The sequence below is a fragment of the Protopterus annectens genome, chromosome 12.part0 (genome assembly GCF_019279795.1).
Source record: "Protopterus annectens isolate FY-2018-M chromosome 12.part0, PAN1.0, whole genome shotgun sequence".
Classification (NCBI taxonomy): domain Eukaryota; kingdom Metazoa; phylum Chordata; order Ceratodontiformes; family Protopteridae; genus Protopterus; species Protopterus annectens.
The window spans coordinates 534,880,734-534,899,012 of NC_056746.1; the positions used below are offsets into that span (position 1 = coordinate 534,880,734).

The 18,279-nt window shown below is 38.5% G+C and overlaps 1 protein-coding gene across 1 annotated transcript in view; it reads right to left on the reverse strand.

Annotated features, from left to right (window-relative positions):
• Positions 1-18,279, reverse strand: part of DNAAF5 (dynein axonemal assembly factor 5) — a 1,078,404-nt gene that overhangs the window by 348,324 nt on the left and 711,801 nt on the right. The window contains exon 8 of the mRNA XM_044089685.1: positions 7,334-7,502. Coding sequence (XP_043945620.1) covers positions 7,334-7,502 — 169 coding nt within the window. The remainder of the gene's footprint in view (positions 1-7,333; positions 7,503-18,279) is intronic.

The window sequence follows — 18,279 nt, forward strand, 5'->3', positions numbered from 1 at the left end:
GAGTAATGACTGCAACAGTGAAACACGATGAACATATGAGATGTTTGAGAACTATTTAACAGAAATAAGGTAGTGTAAGGCCTTGCAAAGTCCATGTGAAGGAGCTCATAGAACAGTTTGCCCACCATGAAATTAAGTTTCTGAATATCCTGGAGCAACCCTGCTTGCTTAACAAGACATTGATGACGTTTTCTGCCTGCTCCAACAATAAAGCAATGGATTTCCATAGGTACTTCATAGGTTCATACAAAATATGCAGTTTAGGAGATCATTAACAAGCCTAGCCCAAGCTCCCAATTTCCCCTAAGTACTGTCTGGTTAAGTGATCTGCTCAAAATCACACAATAGGCAAATGAAGGTTGAGGGAATCAAACTACACACCACTGGAAGTAGTTCATTAACAACTCAGATCCTTAATCCTCTTTACCAACTGCCAGACTTCGATTAAAGATATGATTTTCAAATGTTTGGAATTTCATTATATTTGTTAGTAGTGGGTGGGGAGTATTCAAGGGCAGAAAGCCAGACAGCCTTGCTAATTTCAAGGAAAACCTTTTAGTTCGATAATTGTTAATGCTACTGCATGCTTAAAATGCTAAAGTAATTTTATTTTCCACACTGTGGATATGACTGGAGAAAGCAAGACATGGATCAAGCCAAATGTCAAGATAATTTATTGACTGTAATAATTTCACAGGACCACCATCTGGGCAGTTGCAGCTCCATTTGTCAATGACATAGTAGATCAAGAGACCAATGGTTTGGTTTTGTTAAGATAAACTTGAGCCTTTTCTTACCAAAGACCTGAAACAGTAAAGCCATAGTAGAATGGAGTGCTCTGAAAATGGTGTCTGGTATGCTGCAAGCTTCCCACTGCATGAGACAGGAAGCAGGCATCACTTGTTTAGTCTTGAAAGTTAACATTTATTGCAGGGAAATAAAGCAGTTCTAAACTGAACAGTAATAGGTGAAATGTCAACCTTTAAGGTTGGCACTTTTTAACAGACTACACTAAAAAAAATAATCACAACAAAAAACAAAAGTCATACGTCTGTATCTCCTTTCTAGCCTGACTGGCTAACCAACAGTCATTAAAGTGGCACAGTGTAGCAACTACTCAGTTCTTTTGTTAGGTCTAACTGGCAACAGCCCTTTCTCTTTTAATGACAGCAAGAGTAGGCAGCAGTTTACAACTGCAAAAGAGATTTTTCTCTTTCTTTGCAACAGTAGGAAACAGATAACAAAACAAGCTGCCTTCTCTCCTTCTCTGTAGCAAGAGGAACTGGTAACAAAACAGTTTGCTCTCTTTCTCTGCTGCTACAGTATTGGCAGCTGGTCTCATGCAGGTGAGTGACAAAAGTTTTATAAATGGGTAAGAGTTGTAACACTTCCTGTCTAGTTTCCCCCCATAAGCTAAAACCAAACAGAAGAAATCAAACAAATAGCAGTTTTTCTCTGGAGAAGCTTCCCATTAATGAAACGTTCTCAAATAAAAACTCCAGTGTAACAATGCATACCTATCAACTGCTTACAGCAAGAAATTTGGACAAAGACTAAAATAATGGGGAGACAATGGCCGTAAGATAGGGACAGATTTTAAATATTGCACTTATAAACTTAAAAAGTTGCTAGAATAACAGGATATATGCTACCATGCATTTTCTGAAGGATATGAAATCTGAAATTTAAATAAATGCTATTATTTAGTGACTTCATTCCTCAGTGATTTGCCAGAAAACCACAAATTTTATGAAAAACAGACCATAAAATATGTCGCAAAAATCTGAACATTCTGTGAAAATCTGGATAACTGAGAGGTATAAACAGCGGTATTTGCAGTTTTGCCTATCATATTTTCGGAGTGAAATACAATGTTGTTAACAACATAAAGACTTTTGCTGAACAGTCTTTAAGCACAACAGTTAAGAAAATTAATTTAAAGTCTTTTGCCACTGGTTTAGGCAGGCAAATCTGAAAATTAAACAACCTGAAAGCCTCTTGTCAGTGAAGCAGTTACAGATAAAAAGAAGGGCTTTTACCAAACTGGCTTCAGTGCAGACCAACAATTTAGGTAGGTTGTCTTAAGGTCAACAAGTCATGCTAAAGAGGTAAAAACGCTTCTTTCTCCTCACTACTTCAGTAGGAAAATGTGTTTTTCATTCCTCATTCCCTCTCAAGGTATACCTCTCCCTACAGCAGTGGACCCTACTCTCCTACCTGGTTCAACTCCAAGAACAGACTCTGAGTCTCTTAGATTCCATAACTTCTATCACACTGATCCTTACTGGCTATAAGTAAAGATCTCTCCCCTAGATTTAATTACCTGCCTATCAGGGAAAAGTTTAAAGAGGCAGCTACATGCCATACCAGCAATCAAGCTTAAAGCACCAGTGGAAGTTCTTGGCTACTTCTCTATTCTAGATGTTATCTACCTAGCAATCCTACAACCACCTTTCAATATTTTCTGTAGGCAACTCCTAACAGTGCTTTCATACAATGTTACATCAGACAGTAATATCATCTGCATACAGGAAGATATTCCTTGTCTTAAGAAAACATGACAAGGGAGTTAATGTTAACAATGACCCCCAGAACACAGCTTTGTGGTACACTAGATAATACAGGGTAGAAAGAAGACTTGTGGTAGGCAAGACAATTTTAGAGTCTAATATGCAGATGAGCACAGAAACAGTTTACCTACACCATTGTAAAGAGGGACAGAGCGCTCACTATGGTCCAGATTACCTCAGTTCAACTGATGCCATAGGTATTTGGATGGCCATGTCATCCAAGCAGAGAGGGGCACACACTTGGGTGTACCTCAAAGTTTATCCTTGATGGAGGCCAGGGAACTGTTTTAAGTAAGGTTACCATACGTCCGGGTTTCCCTGGACACGTCCTCTTTTTTGGGCTCCTGTCCGGGCGGTTTTTGAAAATACTGCGATTTGTCCAGGTTTTAAAACCCGGAAAAATCGCAGAAAATTCAAAAAAACAGACTTCCCTATTTTGGAGTCTTTCCTCCGCTTTGCTTTTTTTTTTTTGATTGGCTCATATACCGGTATACGAGCCAATCAAAAAGCAGAGCTCTGTTCATTGTGGAACTGCTTGATGTTCCGCATTGAACAGAAGAGGGTCTGCTGTGCGCGTTTTTGATTGGCTCGTATACCGGTATACGGGCCAATCAAAAATCCCAAAACACAGACCTTTTTTTTTTTTTTTTTTTTTTTTTTTTACTCTTCAACTAAGAGGGTGGCAAAAAAAGGTCTTTAGTTTTAGTCCTACAAGAGTAAAGACCTTTTTTTTGCTCTTCAACCTAAGAGGAAGAAATAATATGTGCTGATAGCAGTACATATTTTTTCATCCTCTTTTAAATACAAACAATTATGGTAACTATAGTTTTATGGGAGGCAGGGCTGTGGCTATGTTAGCATGGATGTAGCGACAACAGACAAAAATCCTCCTAAACAGCAGTATGATACTGCCCCAAGGTACCTCAATCTCTTCATCAGGTCCAAACATGGGTCAGAGAAAGTCTAGGGAAGGCTTGTCTGATTTAGCAGATCCAGTGGATGACAGCAGCTGATGATCAGCTGAGGAGAGACCAAAAAAAAGTACTAGATAAGCAGTTTAATGCAGTGGAACTGAGACCATAAAGTGAGAGTTCCTTAAAGATAATGTGCGACTTCACGAATTGGACTTGTGCAATCGCACATTCATCATAGCTCCCTTAAATTGTTCTTACCTTATATTTCTGTTCCAGAGTTCCACGTTTTCCTAAACTGCTGTTCCTTGACAGTACAATGTGCCTCTCCCATGCTCTGTCATCTATTAGAAGTGCAGCATTCTTGTCGACATGCTGACATCAGGTCAGTTTTGGAAGCTTGCATTACTTCATCTGACAGAGTACAGAGAACAGAACCCCATGGAACATTGCTAATAACTCATACAAGTTATATCCTTTTGTGCCTTTTTCCCTTGAAGTAAGTGCCCAATACTTCTGTCACTCATCGGGGTTATACTAATCCTCTGCTGACCTCTTATTTTGTATTTTAGTTTATTTTTCTTTTTTAATCCATAAGAAGGTACAGTGTTGCTCAAGCACACAGACTACCTCCCTGGGCACACAAACTGCTAAAATGTAAAACATTTTACAGGAATTCTGTTAAAAGTCACAGATATTAGGGAGAGAACAGTTGCTTCCTTATTCTGCTTGGGAAACTTTTGAAAACTGTGAAAGTACTTGGCAAAAAACAAGAAAATCTTTCTCTGCTTTTCCCATGCTCTCGGAACAGGAGGAGGAAATGCAGCCCAGAGCACAGTACATGCCATTAATGTGACTAACATAATGATGAGAAATCAGGAAGAGGTTCCACTGAGGGTCATGGTAGGAGAATACATTCAAACCTGAAAATAAAAAAAAAATGCAACACAGTAGAAAAAAATGGAGCATTTTAACGGAAGTAAAAGGAGTCCACTTTGATTGCAGCAGTGTACAAAGATGAGGGTTAGCACTAAAAATGACTGCACATGATCTTTAAGCTTAAGTGAAGAGTTTGCCTGATGAAAGGCCTTGGAGTGGTTAATAAATATGGTCCCAGTGACTTTCACTTTGTTAATTGCACAGAAGAATGCATCAGTAAGAAAGCACAGAGCTTTACTGGTGCCGTATCACTTTCTGAATCCTTCCCCAAGGTCTTGGCAAGAGATCATAAGAAATGCCTCTATGCTTAAGAGCTGGAAACATACACAACTTCAAGGGAAGTCTTAATTATGTCTATTAATGAGACAGCAATAAAAGTATCACAATCCTTGATAAATTCTAGGTATAAGCAAACTGAGTCAGCCTTTCCATAACTGGGAATCTCCAGGCATTCATTAATTTTAGATATGGTAACCAAATAAAACTGAAAATCAGTACTAAAACCAAATAAGGACTTGGCTGAAATATTGGAGTCATAAAGCAGAGAAGCATTAGTGGAAGAGGAACTGAACTGAAGGGAGATGAGAAGTGTTTTGCGACAGGCTCCACATTCACATTGATGGTGCTATGAAAATATGGACTGAACATCCATCCAGGTTGTTTATATAATTCCAAAGGCCTCTTGGATTTCCACTTAGGGCTTCCTGCTACTTTTTTTTAATAATTTTTTAGAAAGGTTCCTTTTGTCTTATTGTAAGATGCTTCCATTCCTTCTCAGTATGAAGCAGTGTTCACAGTCAACATGGAGACCAGTGGACTTGTACTTAATCTAGGTCTACACTTAGTAATGGCTTTTTAAAGATCTTGAGACAGCCATGGTGTGTGGAATCATTTGACCCTCTTGTTTTTTTAAGAGTAGTATTTTTAATACAACGGAAGCAGAATGTTAAGGAAGAGCAACAATGCAATGATGGAATCATTCTGTTTAGTTACTGTGAGGATATTTTGAGAGCCAGCAATCTGCTTTAGCTGCTGTTTTAACAGCTAAAACAGGATACTGGACCTCAAAATATCCTCAGCCTTCTCAAGGTTTTGTTAATCCTGAGGTGTTCTCTGATAAAGGAAGCTTCAGGTTTTTGGGAATAAGCTCCACTGAGATGGTGACCCCAAGAAACACCTGCTCAGTTACTGGTGAATCACCAGCATTTGTTAGTTCCAACCAAAGATTGCATTCCTTTTCATATTAATACATTGTAGGTAACTTTCCAATAAGATTGGTGGCTATTCTTAGCACAGATGGTGGACCAAATGGTCACTTATACAACGGTAGCACCCGGAAGGAGCTAAAAAACCTTGATGTTTACTTAGTACAAAGGCAGTCTATTAGGCTGTGATTACCAGTTAGAAGATTAGGACTAGTAGGACCTTCTACTAGCTTGGTGGAAATCATGTTCGGTAAGTGTGGAAAATGAAAGGAAGGTGGAATTAGGTTTGTAGTAAAGGTTAGTTCCCAGCAATAAAGGGTTCCTGCAGGTAAGTCTACACACTATAGATGTGAGCTCATGGCTCAGTGTAGTAAATTGATGGTAACAATCTGAAATGTCAGGACCCATTAGAACGAGTCCCGAAATGTGGACACTGAATGGTCGAAAGATCAGACTTATCAGATTTACATACACTAAGTCCGAGATGTCATTTTTCAGAATATTCCCTTTTCACTGAGGTATGGCAATTTCAGAGTTGGTATATATAAGTTCAGGGGGAGAAGGGATTTTTTTTTTAATGGAGAAGAGCAATTTTCGAGATTTGCTCTTCTCCTGTGTTTTTGGCCTTTTATTATTTGTCTTTTTGGCACTCAGTATTTCGATAGGGAGTCAAGCTGACTTAAGTGGGAAAAAGATACTGATCAAGAAAAGTGAAACTAGAAACATTCTGTCTGTAGCATTCAGTATAATGGGCAGGTCCTGTAGGAGTTTTAAGTAATCCTTGTGTTCCACATTTACATCTCGTTCTTTGTATACAGAAAATGAGCACTGAGTACACTACCAGAAGTGCTTCTTATAATTAGTGCAAAGGGCATACAGCATTCCCATATGGCAAAGCAAGGAATCTGCAACCAGGCCTTCTGCCACATCTGTGTGGTACTGTTATGGGCCAACGTAAGCATCACAGATACAAGACTCCGAAGACAACTACTTAGTTTGCACTTACATCTCAGATTGTGACCACCTACTGAATCTCTGTAACTCCACATAAAGGTGAAGAAGAAAGTATATGACTTAATAGTTACATCATGAAGTTTGCACAGTGCACCACCTATAAATTAACATAAATAAAACACAAGCAAGCGTGTGCGCGCGCGAGCACACACACACACACACACACACACACACACACACACACACACACACACACACGCACATACTAAGATACCATTTAAAACCTCTTCAACATGACTACAAATTCAACAGATTCAATTCAAAACCTGTCTACAAGAATGCTCTTCCTACAATGAATGTGACCTAAACACAAACTTTGACTTAATACTTTCTTGATGTTCACTGCATTTGTTAATTTTCGTTTAGCAAAAGCTAAAAAAAAAATCTCTTCAAATCACTTTAACTTGTACATATTTTTTTGTTTTCAGACAAAACATTTAACACATACTTACAAACAACTCATGAATTAGCAAAGGTTTTATGTTGTCTATACTAAAACCAAAACAGCAACATTGTAACAAGTCACAGTCATTTAATTTGAAGGCTTGGACTGAGACCCATATTTTATACAACCTCCTTCTAAAATAATTTCTATAAAGGAGATGATGAACAGCAATTTACTGATTATGAATGTGAAAGAACAAATAAGAAAAATACACTTGACCACTGCCAAAATATAATATAATATAATTACCTGAATAAATTATCACTGTTTCAAACTGAACTCTTTCCACTGAGTAACTGGTCCAGTGCTGATGTGCAGCAGATGTCCATTCCAGAAGCTGAACCATGTGCAGTCTATAAAGATCCAAGTAACTGTCCAAATTTTGAACTTTAGCTAAAGAATTCATTGTCTCCAACACCTAGTTTTAAAAGAAAGTTAAAGACCAAGTTATGATAAACTAAATATGAATTCTGTTAACATATGAATGCATAGCCAGTAGACATATAACTAAAGATCATGTAAAGATATATTTTCCTGGGATTCCTATCATGTAGTCGAACTTTTACAAGTTCGAACTTCATATGGTCAAGACCATAAGTTCGAATTTGTAAAAGTTTGAGCATCTGAATGGAAATCTCCATAAGTGGAGGTTTCCATTTGTTCAATGGGGTGTGATTTCAGAGTTGGTATATTTAAGTAGCAGGGGCTGTGGGGATACAGGGGGGCTTGCCCCTCTGCTTAAAACAGTTTATTTATTCAATTTTTTTTTATATCCATAGTCGAAGTTTTGTAACTTTGAACATAATGGTTCGAACATTACGTGTTCAAAGTTATAAAACTTTGACTATGTGATATAGACCCATTTTCCTGCCTCAGATGTTCATGGGTTGATAGGTGTTTACTAGGTTAAAGACCACAAAGGCCTTTTTATGCCTAGCCATGTATCCCAAATCTCTGAAAAGTCCTCCTTGATAAATATAAACGGGAGTAAGCCTAACAACCCAAGGTCAGAATCAAACTCTGTACCTTGTACCTATGAGTTGATGACCTTAACTATTATGCTAACACCACACTGTTCCGTTTAGACTGACATTATCCACTTTATAAAAATGTGCGTATAAAGACTTTTGAGTTTGTCAAATTACAACATAGTTCTTGGTTCAGCTAAAAAGTGCAACATAATACATAAACCGTCAATAACACAAAATCTTTAGCATGAAAGTATCTGCCTTCTGGAGGAGAATAGGCTCAGAAATAACACATTTACAATATCAGCATATTTATTTTTTATAACTGCTTACCCAACTGCTGTGTAAAAACTGTAAATCTTGCTTTTTCTAGGTTAGACCTTAAAATTAATCCAGATGGATCAATTGGTCGACAAATATAACTACATAAATCATCTAATTATGATATATATATTCTACCACCATGTTACAGGGTTAAGTTCCAGTCTTACATCTAAGCCAACTACACTAAATTAAGCAGTATTTTCTTTCTTTAAAAAAGGACCTTTTAGTTTGTTCCCCTCCTTGCTGCTGAAACTACCCTCCTCAACACACACACACACACACACACACACACACACACACACACACACACACACACACACACACACACACACACACACACACACACACACACACGTGACCAAATAAAATGAATGGGGAGAAGAGAACTGAGAAGCCTAAAAGGAAAATCCAAGTACTAGGTAAGAAATCACTTTGACAAAGAAGCAGAAAACCATGAAGATCAATGCAAGCATGACTTTTACACTGACACACATAAAACTGCAGAACAATAAAATAGGAAGCTAAATAAAGGATAATTTCTCATCTACTGTTACTGGTAAATAACTGACCTCCTTTTGAAAAAGTCCAGTACTTTTCACTGTGGCAGCCTCATATGGATCCATGGGAGAAGTACAAGCTGAGAGCAGCACTGATGAAAGTGGGTGGCAGGTGGGAAGAGTCTAGCCAAGGCTTAAACAAATAGGTAGAAAGCTGTGTGATGAGGTATAAAACAAACAAGTGCAAAGCACTGCACCTGGGCCATCACAACCCTGATACAAATATCAGCTGGGAGGAATGGAACTGACTGCAAGAGAGCAGGAATACCAGCTCAGGATGTTAGTCACACTGGGACTGGATTACAGGGAGCATACTGTTTGGGCAGTAATAGCAGCAGCAGCAGAATGCTAGGGTGCATCTTTTTTTTTTGGGGGGGGGATAAAATGCAGAAGCAAAGAGACGATGCTTCCACTCTGTAAGGTCCTGGTCAGAACACAAATTGAGTTCTCTGTAATGTTCTGGAGGTCATACAAGGAAATTAGGCCATTTGAAATCAGAGGAAAGCCACAACAATGATCCATGGGACAGAGAGAAAGGGATATGATTAGAAAATTAAGTCAGACCTCTTCCCATGTGAGACCAGAAGAGACATAGGGTACAAGATATGGTGGTATACAAAGTAATCTCAGGGATATGTGAAGGGGTCATCTTGAATGGGAAAAACAAAGGGAAGGTGTGGTGATGGTGGTGGGGGGGGGGCTCAAGGCAGCAGACTGTATGGACTTCAATTACTGCAAATCTCCAAAAATGCTTCACAGGCAGGGGGTTGCACATTCATGGAACTTGACAACTAGAATGGATAGTGCAGAACAACTCTAGAGAGGCATTCAAGATAAGGGGCAGATGAAGAAAGGTAAGGGTGAAGGCAGGGATATAGGGTAGGCAGAATTTTAAATATGCTTAACACATTAATGTCTACAAGTAGTCAGTTAAAAAAGTCCAATATTGCTGACTGCTGGTAGGCTAGATCACAAATGCCAAGAGCAGTGAATCACAGAGCATATTACATGATAGAAAACCTCTTTGCCTGAGCAAGAAAAGCATATTTTTGTATTTCTCTTTCAGGCAAAGTAATTCCCTATATTTACCGTGCTTAAACATGGTACTGAATAGTGCAAAGTCAGTCCTGTCATTGTTACATTTAAAAGTGATGTGTGTACCTTGATTTTCATGTACTATCAGTCTGAATGGAACAAGGCAGCCCACAGAGCTAAACTGCGATCAGTAGAGTAGGTACTTATGAATCAAAGGACATACAATATAGGCTTACTGCCCCCTTCTGCCATCAAGCAAATACAAAGCATTGTAAAGTAGTATAAATGGAGAATGCTACACCAGCAGTATATGCCTGTACAACATAACCAGAGAACAGTGATATCGCTCATGGCTGCAAATGTATACCTTTGTAGAGTTCTAAACAGAGAACCTTATGAAAAGAATCTAGACCTAAAGAAGCCCCAAACAGACAAACATTCTAAAGATGAAAAGGCCGAAACAAGTACATTTTCACACCCCACTAATTAATCACCTTCATAGGCTCTCTCTTTTAATCCCCCCAAATCATAACCATGCCAGGTCACCCTCAACAGGCAGTGACAAAATTCATCCTCCCACCTACTCCATACTCTAGGGTTGAACAGACTCCAGGTTTGGATTTCAGTAAAGAAAGCTCAGAAGACTGTCAAGCTGGTAAACTGTACTTTGGACAGCTTTCTCAGGTTGAGAAATTGACTTCATCCTTGTCTGTGTTTTTTTGTATACAAGAAAGTTCATCAGAAAAACAACATTTTTTGACCTGAGTAGGTGGTCATGTGCAGCTGAAGTATTTGTTGCTCAACTGGTAGTGCATCTCATCCACAGCAGTTGAGAAATGGCCCATAAGTTTGCAAATTTGACTTGAGATCTTTGAGTTTCCTCAGACTAAAATTAATAAACCTATGAAAATAGAAAAAGTGAACTTCTTAACTTGAATTCTGAGATTCTCCATGTCTATTACCTACATCCTAGCTTGACATATGTTGCACTTTAGGTACACCAGAAAATAAGCAGTCATCTAAATACTTACTGTAAATTCAAATCTTTGAGAGTATCTCACACTTCTGAATTTTCTTTAATTCTGTGCATGGGGAATTTAACATAAAACTAGGAGAAAGCATACCCAAATCCTGTGCCCTTCAGTTCAACCAACATCCCATGGAACAGCACAACCTAGAAGATATGAAACAAAAACAGAGCTATATTGAATATATACTTCTGAAGCTTTCTGTAATGGGTAACTGTTGGGAAGAATCCAAAGCAGGGAAATTAAATCTTCCAACAGGTGGAAGCCATAACAGGCCTTAAAAAGTACAATCCTGAAGTACTAAGGTACTAACGGAGGCCCATATTCCTGGAATTACTGTCCAAAGCAATAATGCATGGTGAAGGTGTGAACCAATGACCAAATGGGTGTGACACAAATTTGAAAGTTGCCATGCCCCTGATTAAGCAGACTGCTACAGCAGCATGGAGAGTTAGCCACTTGATGGTACAATACAATGCTGTCAGCAAATAACTTAGGACATGTATCCTTAGCAACTGCCTGTCCTTTGCAACCTCAAGCAAGGGAAGCAAACAACTACTCCGACTTGTTGCATTGGGGCACCCTCTTCAGGTAGAAAGATACTGTTGTTTAAAAACTTACCATAACAGTAGATGTCTATCACTGTTGCAGTATTCCAATACTACTGGGTTATCTCACTGAAGTAACCAGATGTCCAGTCAGGATACCAAAGCCAAAACCTTCTTTATGGCCATATGTCTGACATATGACCTAAGCCCAAGTGCATAAGGTACATAAGTGGACATATGAGCATAAGCTCCTCAGACTATCTCTAAGACAGGAGACCTGGAGACACCTGAAGTAAAGAACTAGTAAAAGATTAATGTCAGCTAAAGTGAGGGAAACCTGGGAATGGCTCCCCTTCAGTCCAGGAGTATCCATAAGATAAACATTAGAAAAAAAAGGAAGGGGAAGGAAGCAATATTGCAACACTGATCAGTAGAACATCTACTGCTATGGTAAGCTCTTACAAAAGTGTACTATGTTCTTCCTTAGATCACAATTGTAGTACTCCAATACTATTTGATGATTCTCAAAATGTATCAGTCTAGAAGAGGCATTAATTTTGTAATGTTTGGTAAAGAAGTGAAAGGAAGACCAAGTGGTTAATTCCAAGATAAATTTGGAGTCAAGTCCTTTGAAAAAAAAAAAAAGCACATGAAGACGCCACAGCAGCTGTAGAATGAGCTTTAATATAACCCTGGAGGGATTTTACATGGAAAGAATAATAAACGGCAAGGGAAATCCATCTGCATATGGTCTGCCTGGACACTGGAAGACCATGATTTTTTTTCCTCTCAAAAGAAATAAACTGATCAGATTTTTTAATTCCTTTAGTCTTGTCCAAATAAAATCTTAGTTTTCTATGCACATCTAGTAAATGAAATATCTTTTCTTCCTTACTTTGAGGGTTATAAAATGCAGGAAGGTGAATAGATTGATTCAGAGGCACTTCAGTGATCACCTTAGACATAAAAAATGGGTTAATTCTAAGGGACAGCTTGTCCTTGAAAAAAAAGAAAAAGTGGAATAGATAATGACAGCATGTAATTCAAAACTCCTTTTTTGCCAAGTTTAAGGCAACAAGAGGAATTGCTTTCTATGTACAAAATTTAAGGGATAAAGAAGAAACAGGTTCAAATGGTGGTAACGTAAATGTCTCAAAACTTATTTCAAGTTCCTGGGAGAAGGAAATGATTGGCTTGGTTGGTTGCAATCTGTTTTTTGCATGCATGTTGGCTGGTCTGCGGGCTGACAACTTGTCTGTAATGGGTACTTTGGCTCCCTTAAAATTAGGCTTAGGCTTGTACTGCTACTTCTTTTATTTATTTTTTTTTTCTTTTCTGCAGAATAGTCTTTTTGTGAAAGAAACATCCTGGTTTGGACAGGTAATTTCTCAGAAATTTTGGAACAGGAGAAAAAAAAGTTGCTTGAATCCATGTATATTTTACCCTATCCTTCAATTTTTTTTTTGAATATCTCAGAAAAAAGGGAGTTCAAACCAGAGGTCCTCATCCAAAGGAGCATCACAAAGTTTAGCTTTGACATCTTCAGGTAGCAACTGCGGTCTGACCCAAGAAAACTTCCTAAGAAGAGACACTGTGACAGCCGCTTTGGAAGAAGCATCTGCAATGTCATATGCTCACTTAAAGGAGCAAAGTGTGACCTAAGAAACAGAAAAAATCATACTCTGCAAGGCAGATCTATTGTCATTGTCCAGAAGATTAGGAATATCCAAGATATATTGTCAAAGATGGATAACAGATGCTTAATCATGTAGGTTTTACAGTTAATAGCAAGAAAAGCTAATGTAGTAGATGCATAAACTTGCTTTCCATACCTGTCAATTGCCCTACTGTCTTTATCATTTGATACGGTGCTTAAGGATGAAAAAGTTTTGATGGTTTACATGAGTCCATAGAAATAGCTGTTGGATCAGATGAATGGTTCTTGTACAGATATCTGTGATGGTCTAGGACTTTATAGCACCTCTTAGACTTTCTAGGTGCAAGAAGCTGAGACTGGTGCTAAAGAAGCTGAAAGAAAGGTGTCATCTAAAGTTTCTAAGTCAGGAGGTACAGGAGAAGGTGATATCCATACATAGCAAACTGTAATACCTCTTTTGAAATTCTAGGAGCAGTTTACAATCCTAATTTAAATGTTGTATCATCATTTGGATGATGACCTCAACAGAAAGTTCTTTTCTGAAGAACTCTGAAATCTAAGGATAATGTATTTTCAAGTTCATACTCAAAACTAGAAGTGGAATACAACTGAAAGGAGTAGCCCAGAGGCTCAGAGACTGACTCTGTGGAAGAACTGTCCTCAGAAAAAGCATCCCTCTTTCTTTTCTGAGTGGTAGAAAGTGTAGAAGGAAAGACCAAAGACTGTTAGAAAAATCATGCCATTCCTGTTTTGGATCACTGGTTACAGCGATAAAAGCAGATGAAATATTTTTTTCTCTTTTGGGAGTTCTTAAACAAACCATAAGTGAAGGAGGCAACACTGAACATATCTCCATAAGGGAACCTGGGACATTCTCATTAACTAGTATCTGTGGAACACCATCCAGTTCCTCTGATATTACAGATCCATGGTCTCTGTTTGCAGTCTTTATGACCATCTGGCTGGCTGGATGGGATGGATGGCATATGCCAAAAGGCTGCACCATGTCTGACTCCAATGGGGTTACAACAGAGGTAAGAGGCTCAGATGTCACATCGTCTGTGGACTTATCAACAGTCTGAACACAGACATTCGACTCAAATCTTAACAAAGAAGTGGTTAAACTATTGTCTTCTTTCTAACTTTCTTTACAGGTCGAAGAAGAAGCTACAGACTGCATATTAGCTTGCGCCAAAGCCTATAAATGCTTATTCTCTAAGTACACTGTCAGCAATGATAAATGATTTCTAAGGGTCTTGGGCACAAATGTCTTTCATATTATGGCCAAATCCTAAACAAAAGAGACCTGAATATGTCTTATCCTTACAAAGGATCTGCCTACCATAGTGGCATTCCCCTGTCTTACATGACATGAAGATCAATAACAAGTAAAAAAAAAAAAAAAAAAAAAAAAGAATAATGAAGAAGGGTCCCCAAAGGGGTACTCAGCTGTCTTTTGCAAAGGCAAATATCTCCTTTCTTATGGTTGATAGACCAAGCTTCAGATGGAGTTTTACTTCCTGTACTGGTGGCAAGAATGTTCTGAGGATTTTTACACTTGTATTTTCCCTTAAGTACCAGCATGTAGTCCAAGAGCCTAGGTCTAAGGCTGGATGTTCACTATACGAGGAAGGGAACTCTGTTATACAAGTTGGATGTATGGTATATCCTTGGCAGGATGCCCCATCTGTCAGCATTACTGCAACAGTGATCTAATGATGAACGTAAGCATCTTCCAAGAGAAGAACTTCATAGCTGTTAGACCACTTTCTTAAAAAATATGGAAAAGGCAAGCTTTTTGATCATAAAGTTAAAAATGCTAAGAAACAGAGACACTCTTCAAAGGAGGTGAAGATGAAAATTTCCTTTAAGGAGCTGTTTGACCGACCAACACTGGGCCACAGTCCTACTCTTTACAAAGTCATTATGACCAGAAATGAAAGACACTTGCACCATGACCATGAAATAAGTGAGATTTAAACATAAGATGTAGAAACTAACAGACTGATGCAAATTCGATCTGCTGTCAACATCCATGGAAACTACTATTTGATATACTGCAGCGTTCTTATACAAATAGTGGATTCCTCTATCAGTAGAATTCATCACACTTCTTAGGTACTATGAAGGGGGTTGAGATTTTAGTTCTAGGAAGGCTGATTTGATGGTGTCTTCAAAGAGCCAAAATAATCAGGACACAGCAGCAGACTTCAGTACGTCATCTTTAAGACAGTTAGAAGTATTTTTGAAACTCTCAGATCTTCTTTAGGTCCCACTTTAAGTGTTCTCTCATGTAAAGAGCTCCTCAAGACAGACATCTTCTGGAGGATAGCATGATGAGACAGTCAAAGGAAACAGGTCTTTCTCATCCACTTCAGAATCTAAGGAGCTTGGAGGGGGAATAGTTCTTCTTTCAGTTATATGGAGCAGACGTCCCCAGTGCAGAAGGCTGAGCTGTCTATGGCCTTATCCTGTGCCAAGCCACAACCTACTTTCTGTGAACAATCAGAGGCGGCAGAGGCTGGGGCTGAGGTTGCACAAGTGGGTGCCTGGCCCTCTAAAAGTAATAACAGTGCTTTATTCTCTTAATGAGAACAGATGCCAGACAGAATAATAATAGCTGGGCTGATTTCCGGCTCCTGTAACAGGATAATTGAGATGTCTGGTGGATAATTAATCTGATGCAGCAGTACAACTTAGTAAAGATAGACATTCAATATGGGTGCCTAGGATCCAGAGTCCAGCCTGGACATTTTGTTACTTTCCTGCAGGCCCAGTCTGTAGCCTGACTTAAATTCCTACTATTCACATTGGGGACGGATAAACCAACACCTCCTCCTGATATGACACCTTAAGCTTCAACAGGCTTGACAGGTCTCTTAAGGCCTGCCCTTTCAACTTGCAGAATACTTAACAATAAAGATATTTATTTTTCTCTATTTTAAGCCTTTTTCTTAGCAGATGTTTTCTTTGTCGGGAGAAAAGTGATGGGTCTCCTCCCAATATGGCAGGGGCAGGCATCCTTTGGTCTTAGTTGCAGAGGTAAGAACTAGGCAATCAGTCTACAGACAATTAAACACTAAGCCAATAAACCATATTCAAAAGTTCCATTCAGCCTTGAGGAGGGTAACACAAGACATACCTGAGGTGAATTTGAAGCTGCCCTTCCAAATATCTAGCTTTGTCCTGGTGATGTGATGATGGCAAGAGCTCTACTATGCTTGACATGTAGCAAATGTTTGTTACAGAGGTGGGAGTTACATTGGGATACTAATCTATTCACATCAACATGCCCTAGTTCTCTGGTGTTCTCAGGAATCGGAAGTCAGGACGGGTTGGATCTTTCATGAATGGAAAGGCTAAACGCAGATCACCACAGAGAATTATCCAAGAGAACAAGTACAGACTGAAGGATACCAGTCTGTCTGGACAACTGAGGGTCCTGACACCATTAATTATTTTAGTTATCAATTTCTGGGGTTTCTCAAGTTAAATAATATGCTTCAATAAATACATGCCAAACAGGGTGTTATATTCAATAATGGGCCTAATAAGACATGAGTAAAGGGGAATTAAGATTTCCCTGGATGAAGAGTCGATGCCTTTGGAAATTAGTTAGATGGAAGGATTCCTGAACTATTGCAAAGGCAAGATGACCAAAGGATAAGGAATTATCAAAAATAGTGCCAAGATCTCTTAAAACAATATTTGGATGGATGAATTTGTTACCTACACGTTATGATGTGGAAATGTTTTATTTACTAAGAACTACACTACATTTTTTACATTTAGTTTGAGACCATTTGTCCTTGCACCAGCTGATAATACAGTCTAACCCATGCTGGAGCAACTGTGAGTCAATAGAGGAACAAATAACATATAATTCACATACATCTAAACATATCTAACTGAAGAACAAGAGTATGGGCTTGAAGGCTTGAGAAATAAATGATAAAAAGGAGTTGGCTCAACAGAGAGTCCCGTGGTACACCACTGGTAACTTTTCAGCTTTCAGAAATGCCACCTGTGACTCTAAGGCAAAAAATAAGTGGTTCACTGCACAACACATGGATTTATGGATTCAAACTTACAAATGAGACTAGGAGAAAATTGTGGAAAACTTTAACAAAAAGTGCAGAAATATTTCGTAATGTGTGTGAAAATTGTGAGCTTCAGTACCCAATCCCACTACATTCCAATGTGGTTTACATTATATTTATTTATTTATTTAATATTTGTTTACCGGGAAAGTCTGACTGGTCACAAGTACTTTTTCAGTGGAGGCCCTGGGAGAAAAGCTCCATGAGTAACAGTAAATTTTAATGCACACATTACAATAATCAAAGTATAAAGTAAACAAAATGTGGTATACATAAGAAAATACAAATTTGTTACATCTTGACAAAAAAAACCTAGGCTTTGAACATTGCTAGTACTATTTGTAAAGTATGACTTATGTCAAGATGTAAGGTTAAGACCGGTTGGTAGGAATAAAGGATTAAACACAGGGAAAGAAGCTGGATATGGTTGGGTTATACTGTGATATATCAGAGCATTCATGAGGGGTTAGTAGAGGAACATAGCCACTTATTTTTTAGATAAGCTTTAAGTGATGGCTTAAAGTGGTTAGTGGATGAGATTGAGAGAACAGAGTTAGGAAGGGAGTTCCATATATGAGATATATAGCTGGAAAATAAAGAGTTTTCTGCAGTGTTGTTGGCCTTGGAGTCTGTGAGTAAGTTCTTATTGTTAGAGCGAAGTGGTCTGCTGAAACTGTAAGGAAGGATGAGATTTTGTAGTGCACAGGTTCTGGTTGGCTGTGTTACAATTTTAAGAGTTAGAGAGAGATGGTTGTAAAGAATAATGTTGGGAAGCTCAAGCCAGTCTAGTATCCTTAAAGCTGTACAATGATGTGTTCTATATGGGCAGCCAGATGCAAACTTAGCAATTTTATTATAACATGCATCTAGCTTAGATAAGTCAGTTTTCCTAAGATTAGTTAAAATTGAAGAAGCATATAGTAGAGTGGAGAGCAGATGGGTTTGTGCTAATGTAATTTTGGCCATTTTGGTCAAGAA